The sequence below is a fragment of the Apteryx rowi genome, unplaced genomic scaffold (genome assembly GCF_003343035.1).
Source record: "Apteryx rowi isolate R43461 unplaced genomic scaffold, aptRow1 scaffold_172, whole genome shotgun sequence".
Taxonomy (NCBI): domain Eukaryota; kingdom Metazoa; phylum Chordata; class Aves; order Apterygiformes; family Apterygidae; genus Apteryx; species Apteryx rowi.
Window position 1 is genome coordinate 1445069 of NW_020447997.1, and position 9056 is coordinate 1454124.

Below are 9056 nucleotides of genomic sequence, written 5' to 3' on the forward strand. Positions count from 1 at the left end.
GTGTGCCCGCAGGAGGCTCTGGCAGCGCCGCGCTGCTCGGGACCGGTGCGTGACTCGCACGGGGGGCGCGAGGCCGCTCGGAAGCGGGGGCCGCGGGGCGCCCTGGCGGCGGCGGCGGCGGCTCCGCGGGGTGGATGTGCGCAGAAAAACCGAGCAGTTATGACCGGGCGAGCAGCAGTTCCTGCGCGCGGGGGATCGGTGCTGCCCGCCGCGCTGCAAGCGCTGGAGGAAAACGTTTGCACGCCGCACCGCTCGGAGCAGCAGTTCCCTATCTGAGCAGGAAAAGGCAATGCTGCCTTTATCAAAGCACGTATCTGAGATTGGAAGCGCTTTGCGCCTCTTCAGCCTTCAGAAGCCTAATAGGTAACGATGAAGCTTACGGTTACAGTGAGGAACCTGCAGCATTCACTGCTTTAATGAAACAGTTGCGTATGTCTGTCTGTCCGATTGAAATAGGATTGTTTATACCTTTTTATGTAACTTATTTATTTTCTTTTAGGAAATTTATTGGTAGGCTTCCAGATAAGGGTAAGAAGATCTCCGATTTTGTTGAAAAGCTGACACTTGCCATTTCACAAGAGGAAGAATTAGCGAAGACAGCTGAGCTGTTGTCCGCTGTCAGGCTGGAGTTCCAGGCGAAGCAGGAGGAGGTTCATAAGAGCAAGCAGCAAGTTGCCCTAAACGAGCATATACCCAGCCAGGAAGATTCCTCTGACTTTAATGAAAATTCTAATATTAAAGAAGTCTCTAAGATTGCTTCCCAAAGACAGAAGGCAGAATGTACTCAGCAAGCTGCCACAAATACGGCTTTTGAAAATCAGAGGACTCAGAGAAAAAATGATGAAGTAAAGACTGCTATAAAAGATCAGAATCATTTTTGCGAAATTAGCTCCAAGTCCGCCACAAGCAGTCATCTGAAAAATGATCAGCAGATATCTCAGATTAGTTCTCAGGATGGTACAGAAAGTGCAGGTGCTTTGGACAGTAACAAAGACATGCTGGTTGATGCCTTTCAAAAAGTTACAATTGTAGATGGGGAAAATAATGAAAAAGTATTGGAGAAAGAGCAGAATGTCGCTAAATATAAGGGCAGTATCTTTGGCAGCCTGCATACCAAGACACCGCATTATGTTGAAGTTCTAGAGTCTAGAGCCAAGAACCCAATCATTAAGAAAAACAAATTTAAAACAAATATGTAAGTATTACAGAATAGATTTTCTTTTTTGTGAAATAATTGATTTGTATAAAATTGGAAATTATACAGAAGAAGCATGGTGGGTTTATTTTCTTGTGGTGATTACAGAGATTTAAAGTCATATGACACGCTATGTTAATGTATTCGCTTTTCAGCATTAAGTACAGAATCTAAATATTGAGCAGTGGTCTAATTCTACCCATTTTAAAAAAAAGTGCAAGTCTTCACAGAATTTCTTAGCCTGAGCTACAAAACTACTAAACAATTGGCAGAACTTTCATGTGGATTACATACAACCTTGATAGTAGCTGGCTTTTGCTTTTCTTCCACCACTACGGAAGTTACAATTCACCCTGTATGGATAGCAGCAAGTTTATACTTTCCTTGATTCTCAAGATATTGCTCTTTCATGTATGCTACTTAATTGACGTGCTTTTCTGCTCACTATCAGCAGTAACTTGTGGCATTGTCTCTCTGCAGAGAAACTATGTCTGACTGAATGATGAGAAGATTCATCTTTTTAGCTTTTCAAAGTACTGCTTGTTCTTAGTTTGTACATGGTGTCATAACGCTTGACATGCTCTTTAAACTTTTCAACTCTTACATGTTGAGAGGAACATGGTTTCAGGACTGAAGTTATTCAACCTCGTGTTGCAAATTTGGTTCACAACTTGTATATTTTATCACTTATAGATTATCAGGAGAGCTAAGCGGATCATCGCCTGGTTCCTCATCCAGTCAGTCACCTGGGGGATTTGGCTCTCCCATTACCACTGAAGAAAGACGACTTAGAGATAAGAAACATTTGAATGACATTACAGCAGCTCGGCTACCACCACTTCATCATGCTCCTGCTAAGTTGTTATCTATAGAGGAGTCCATAGCAATTCAGATACAGCAAAAAGAAGCTTATGAGGTATGTATTTAACACTTGGTCTGAAAAGTAATTATATAATTGGGACCGCTTCTAAAAAAGAAAGCATAAAGGTGTCTTTTGATACTGATGAGTTTAATGATGAAACTGAGATTTCCAGGCCTTGCGAGGAAAGGTGTTTTTTCTTGTATTTGATTCTTTTAATGATATATTTAAATGATGAATTAATCCCTTCTGAAACTGCTATTCATACATTAAACAAAATCTGGCGTTATTCTTTGTGTGCAGTTATGCTAACTCCATTGCAGTCGCTTCACCTCTGACTAAGAATTCAAATGTGTGCCTTGCCTATTATCTTTTAAAGAGTTTACAGCCCTTGCATAAATGAAGGCATAAAATGAAGGCATATTAGTGTTTGGTATTGCTAAAACATGCAGGTAGGTACACTTGACTTAGTTTATTCTGTGCATAAAATATCTTGAGTTCTGAAGTTCTTTAAAGTTAAGGAAATTTCATGCTGAATTCCACTATAATGCATTTTGATATGGACTTGCCATGGTGCTGAGCTAATGTTTAAACTAGACACTTCTGTAAGTGTGTTTGTTGCCGCTTATCATTTTTCAAGCACCTGCTAATTTAGTCGTCTTGGCGCTTGAAGGGAGGTAATTCATTTGGAAAATGGAAACAGACTGCTTGCTGAGTGACAGGCATCGCTCTTGGCTACACAGTTACTGTGCATGGCTGCTCTCCTCTGTGGACTGATTTTGTTCTGTTAGGGCTGACATTCATGTATCACAGATGAGGCCTGCTGCGCAGGGAATTTCAACTCACATAAAAAGGTCTTCAAAAATTAATAGCACAGTTATGTATTAAATTTAAAGAAATTTAGTTTTTTTCAATAATTATTAGAAATTTAACTTAAGACCACTCTAGAGTTACTAATATTATTATTATGACAAGTTTTTCCTTTAGAAAATTTTTGTGATGATAAGGGTAAAAATGACAAATGAATGCTTTTTTTTTTTTTTTTAAATAGGAAATGCAAGCCAAACTTGCAGCACAGAAGCTTGCGGAAAGATTGAATATAAAAATGATCAGGTTTGAACCAGAGGGGGAGGCCTCAATGCAATACAGAGAAGTGAGAGATGAAGATTATGTTTCAGGAGAGGACTGAATTCAAGAAGGGATGCCTGAAGATAAGCCACGTAACTGATCTTTTATGCAGCACTTCTTAAAACCCCAAACCTGGATAATGAAAATTCTTGACCTAGTCGTTTTTTTCTTAAAACTATAACATTACAGCTATGGGAAGGGTTCAGCATAAACCTTATAAGAATATAAACTTTAGTGTTATTTGGAGTCTCTTTTCAGAGCACTTGGGGCAGTTAAACCCTGTGAAAAGCCCAATAGGTAGTTTTCAGCTTTGGCAAAGGGAGCTCCTTAATACACTTTTGCAGCCTATGATGAATCATCTACAAGAGAAGGCTTCATTTGGGAAAAATACACTTACAAAGGGCATCGACACGCATGTCCATAAAGTAAGCTAAGGTGCCCCATGGAAACTTTACTTATGAACGCTTGTCTTGTATAAATGTGAGGCACCTCTTTTATTGAGGCATCATCTATTTAAGATTATCTTGCTTTTACCATGTGGGGAAAATGTATGCATGAACAGCTATGATAAATACATGATAAGTTAGGCTGTTAAGTTACCTTCTTACCACGTGAGAGGTTGTTTCTGTGCCCATACCCTAAAATAACACTTTCTGCCCTTGTGCTGTAAATAGGTAAGAATTTCAAGTTATTTTGTAACTCATTCTATTTGGACTTTAAGGGACTCTGCTGTTTCATTCTTGGTGATTATTGCAAAGCACATCAAGAGGTCAGATGAATCTGAAGACTTTAATATTTTTATTAAAGGCCTTGGTGTTTTTCCTTATTTTTGTACACTGGTTTCAAACTTTGGAATACTATTTTTTCATAGTCTGATGATGTAAATTAACAGAGATCCATCCTGTGGTTTTCTTGGAGAAAATAAGTCCTGTGAATTTTGCAGGTTTTGCTGTTCTTTGAGGATAAAATTCTTCTTAACAAAAATATTTTCTGCCTTTTATTGCAAAGTTTGAAAGATGAGGAACACAACTGAAAAGTATTTCACAATGATATTCCGCTGTTGACTAGGATTTGAATCATGATGATATATTCCAACCCTATTATGAGTTTGTTTCAGTTTTAAAAAACAAACCCCAGAGATTCCTTATACAGCCTGATTTTTGAGAAGCTGCAGCAGCAGTGTGGGCAAGGCCCTCGGATGAGTACGTCTTCCTGCAGGAAGGGTGTCTCTGGAAACCAAGGGTGTTCCAGATGCAAGTCATTCAAAAAGCTGCACAGTGTCATTTGGAAATGTGGAATGAGAGTCTTTCTGCCATTTCTCGAGGGTATAAAGCAGCTAACACCATCACCAGCACTTTGCTAACAGACAGTTACTCTTTCCCAAATGCTCCATAAACTCTCCCAGACAGTCCCTGTGGTACAGTCCCTGTCCTGGCAATGCAGTTTGGCAGGCAGAGCTGCTGCTAAGATAATCTGTGGCATTTTTAGACTAGGCCGTCTGTTTCATGTGTGTGATGCCTGTCTCCTGTACCCTTTCCTCTCACTGGTTCCTCCTTCTCATTAACCACTGGCTTTTCATGAGCTGTCTGCTTTTCCTCTCTCCTCATAGGTCTCTTCTCCCCTCTTGCAAGAGCAAATTCATATTCTTCATCCATACACCACCTATCCCTTATCATCTCGCATATTGTTCCCTGTGTCTGCATTTAACTTCTGCCACCTCTCACGCATCCTCCTTCCATTGCTGCCTCCTCTTGCTTTCTGCAACTCCATCTAAATACCAGCTGTGCACCTGGACACCTATATATCTTGGTCATTTGGATATCTTGCAGAGACATGAGTGCATTTGTGGTTTTTCCTGCAGCTGCCCTCCTCCTGAGGCTTCCTTTTCTCATTTCCTATCTTGGTTTGAGACGTGCTGGTGTTTACTGCTTCCAGGCCTTATATCCTCCTCTTTCCCACTTTCTCCTGTTTTTTTTTTTTTTTTGTTGTTGTTGCTTTTGTGTTCCTGCTTCATCCTCTCAACTTCTCACTGTCAACTGTCTTTGCAAGTATTGATATTTTCCAAATTTTCAGTCATTCACATTCATGCGTCGGAGTCCATGTTGGTGGCCTGTCTGATCCCTCAATTGCATGCATTTCTCTCCTCAGTCTCTTCCTTGCGCGTGGCTCTGGTTCCACAGGCTGGTGGAGCACTCTTCTCTCCTGTGGGTACAGTTCACCTCTCAGATTGCCGTTGTTCATGCTACCACCCATTAGTCCAGCTGTGCCTTGTCATCAGCCTTCCCGTTCTTTCAGCCTGTTGTACTGCTTAAGGACAGCAGGCCTGAGAAGTCTGTTGGCTTTCCCTTCGCTGATGCATGAAGCACAAGTTGTTACCACTTCTAGGCCTACTTGCTTCTCTCCACCTTGTTAAGGCGGTCACCCTTGTCCCTGTACTGACTGTGCTGCCAGACTTTTTTTAAGTTAGTACGTGTGGTTTTTCCATGTTGGCTCTTTTGTGCTTAAGGAATTTACGCAAAGGTATAAAGTTAAGAATTAATTTTCCAGATTGCTGAAGGCTAGCTTGATTTAGGCTGCTGCTGACCACTGCCTTCTCATGCTAACTAAAATATGTTCTTTTCCATGTGCTTTCCAGGCTTATTTTTGCTTTCTAAACTTCTTGAAGCAGAGGCAGTTTTCTTGATCCATGTTTCGACAGCATTTGGCATGTTGGGACTTTGCCAAAGTGGATATCCTGAAAGGGCAAACTTCCCCCTAAGAAATAACTTCACTGTAGTAACAGGTGAAGTGTATTAATACTTGTTATGCCGTTAGCAGCTGTTCAGCAAAGTGCTGCGGGAGGCCCCATGGATAGGAGTGCTGTGTGAATGCCAAACCAAGCTTAAGGTGTAAATTTTAAGTTATTATTTGAAGGAGGCTTTCTTGGGAGTTCCTTGGTCCCAGCTTTTGAGCACAGGTATGTACATGTCCCTTTGAGTTAAGATCTTGGCAGTGATAAGAAGGCAAAGAAACAGGTCCCATGATGAGGAGGATGTGCAATTCAAAGGTTTGAAATAGGTTAGAGAGGAAGAGGGTGAATCCTGGAATGGTTTAGTCATATTGAATTAAGTTTCTGATCAAGTATGGTATTGCTGTTGTGTATTTCACAGTTCTCCAGTTCGAGAACATTTCAAAATATACCTTGAGAATTGAGGAGCTTGCTCTGTTTTATTGGAGTGGACTATTAACCTAATAGAAAATAAAGAATTTAAAATGTGTTTCTGAAGTAATTCCTTGTGTGAATAATATTTTGCTTTAATAGTGTTTGAAGTCAAATTTTGGGGAAAATCAGAACCTTTTGTTTCAGTGCTCAGCAAGGAAAACACTGGAATCGGAGTTAGGAAACAATTGCTGTATAGGAAAGGAAAACTTGTGGGAAGGTAAATAAATGAGAAGATCTCTAAGATCCAAAGCTGGGCAATCACACAGGTGTGAAAGATCGCACAGAGACAGATCTTAAATGGCATGCCACAAGTCTGAGAGCTATAGTATGTGAGGCAGGTATCTAGGAGAGGCAGCAGCTGTAGTCTCTTGATTTTTGCCTAGTGTAAAACATGGTAGGAGTGCCTGATCCACAAATTGCACAGAGGCAAAATACCTTTTGGCTCTTGCTGAGTTTCTGTCTGCAACAGTAACCTTTAACTAGTGAAAAAACATGCAGTCTGGTTTGCCAGCTTTGCTACATGATCTGAAGGAATCAGCAACCTGAAAGTTATGTTAAATTTCTGGGAAATAACATTTGAAAGAAGGAAAACCTAAATGCTGCTGTACTTTATTATTTTCTCAGAATATGAGTGACTGAAGGACAGAAAAGATGTAGAAGTGTCCCCTGTTTTTCTGGAGTTAGATCTAACTGATAGATCAGTAGTTCTGTGTTAGTAGTTTTAAGTCTGATGGTTTGTGAACTGCCTCTGAGGGTCATGCAATCAAAACTGGCAGTGTCAGTAAGCTGCAGATTCCTATGTGGAGGATATGGGGCCTGTAAATTAAGAGAATTTAAGCAGCACAGCTCTGTGCTGTGCAATTTCTGAACCTGCCACAGGGATGCTCTCTCAGGGGTCAGTTAAAGGCTCTGCAGATTAGAGACACTAAACTTGTGTGGAAAGCCATGACAAAAGCTGGTTTTACTCAGTGGACGGGGTTCCTGTGTGGAACTCGCAGATGGTTTCCATGTCACAGAAGCACCACAAGCTGGCAGCCTTTCGCAGGCTTGGGGGGGAGCTAAGACCTGACTAGGCTGAATTGTAGGAAGAGATATGGATGCTCAATTTCTGCACCTCCACTGCAGTGACAGTTCCCTGGATCCAGGAGGCTGGTTGTCATCGCAGTTGTGTTGCTGTGCTGGTTTTTGCCAGTGGAAGTGATCTTAGTGTAATCCTGTTCAGAATGTTTTTGGGCTAATGTGAGTTGCACCTAGCTCATGATCTGCCTCGAACAAGCTAGTGCCAGTAAGGAGAGCCCTTGCCCAGGGGAATTGCAGTGAATTCTTGGCCTTTTGTGCCAAATAAATGGCATAAAAGGGACTGGGAATGAGAGTCCTGCATTGGAAGATGCCATGCCCTACCCTAGGACTCTGCTGTCATAAAAGGTGGCATTTCCCAACTTTTCCAGCCTTGCTTCTTTTTCTGAGCAGTATAGGAAGGAACTATAATTTCTCCAGAGAGTCTTGTAAGGACAAAGGTTTGGGGAAGTGGGACTTGCACGGTGTGGTCTTTTTCCAGGGAGGTGGGAACTGAACTGTGCTTTTTCGGAGTTTGTGGTTCACATTTTCTTGCAAGGCCACTGCTGTTAGGATAGTATGTGTGGGGATTACCACTGAGATTTTCCTAAGGTTTGGGTTTGGGTTGTGAACTCCCACGATCTGGGAGGGAAAGGGAAGTAGAAAAGCTAGCTTGTTTGAAATCAACATTTATTTTGCTGTGGTAATTTTTTTTCAGTAGGCTAGTGGTTGTGTTTTCTTCTCACACTCGTGCCGTGCTGTGTCACTGCTGACACCGTGGCAGGCAAATGTTAGCTGACTGCAGTCCAAACGCTTTATACTCCTGTTGACTTTCCATGGGATACGAGTGCCTAACGCCCTTTGACTCCCTTGTAAATACTGTAATTGTTATTCCGTGTGCATGCAAAGCTTTACAGACATTGAGTGATCTCTTGTTTCAAGCAACTGTTTTGATTGTTTGGTTATCAAGATCTTACTAAATTGGCCCTTGATTTGGTGAAGCATGAAGGCATGTACTGAAGTTGGAGCTTGATTCCTCTAGGAATATTTGTGTGCATGTAAGTGCTCTGGTGAACTGGAATACTGGTTCTGTGTTTTGTTTAATCTCCATGTGCAAGAGAATATGTGAATAAGAGTTGTGACCCAATTACTGAATGAGGAAATGACACAAACGAGCACAGTGAAATGTGTATGGGAGGCAAATTTATTTTTAACTTGCCAGAATCATTGAACTAAGTATTTCATTTTTTGGTCATTTGAATATGAGCAAGTATGTCCTCTGGCATTAAGTATAAGAGATATTTCTTACAGGGAAATTCATACGAATTTGTACCACATGACACCCTTGCTGCTTTCCTTTCAGATTTAATATTGGGGGCCATAATTGCATCATGTGCAAATTGGCAAATCTCCACTGATCTCATGAAGGAGATCAGTGGGGCTGTGATGCTTAATGAACATGTTCATATTTCATCCTTCTGTCCACACAGCTGGTATTAATGTAGTTGCTTATTAGATCAAGGCAATGGTGTAATGTGGCAAGTAGCTGCAGCCCAAGGTCTGGCTGAATCTCTAAAGTTGAGCACGTGGTAGGAGATATTCTTTGGTAACTTCTG

General features: G+C 41.3%; 1 protein-coding gene across 1 annotated transcript; it reads left to right on the plus strand.

Moving 5' to 3' along the window:
• Positions 1-151: 151 nt before the first annotated feature.
• On the plus strand, positions 152-6439 carry POLR2M (RNA polymerase II subunit M). The gene is made up of 4 exons (XM_026060868.1): positions 152-363; positions 500-1195; positions 1889-2111; positions 3106-6439. The coding sequence occupies exons 1-4, from the start codon at positions 290-292 to the stop codon at positions 3241-3243; spliced, it is 1131 nt and encodes a 376-aa protein (XP_025916653.1). The 5' UTR covers positions 152-289; the 3' UTR covers positions 3244-6439.
• Positions 6440-9056: the final 2617 nt, after the last annotated feature.

What these genes read in the sequence shown, in the direction of transcription:
- POLR2M (XM_026060868.1), top strand. Translation starts at nt 290, where the DNA reads ATGCTGCCTTTATCAAAGCACGTATCTGAGATTGGAAGCGCTTTGCGC. An exon ending in AACAAATTTAAAACAAATAT is followed by an intron (nt 1,196 to 1,888) that starts GTAAGTATTACA and finishes TATCACTTATAG; the next exon opens with ATTATCAGGAGAGCTAAGCG. An exon ending in AGCAAAAAGAAGCTTATGAG is followed by an intron (nt 2,112 to 3,105) that starts GTATGTATTTAA and finishes TTTTTTAAATAG; the next exon opens with GAAATGCAAGCCAAACTTGC.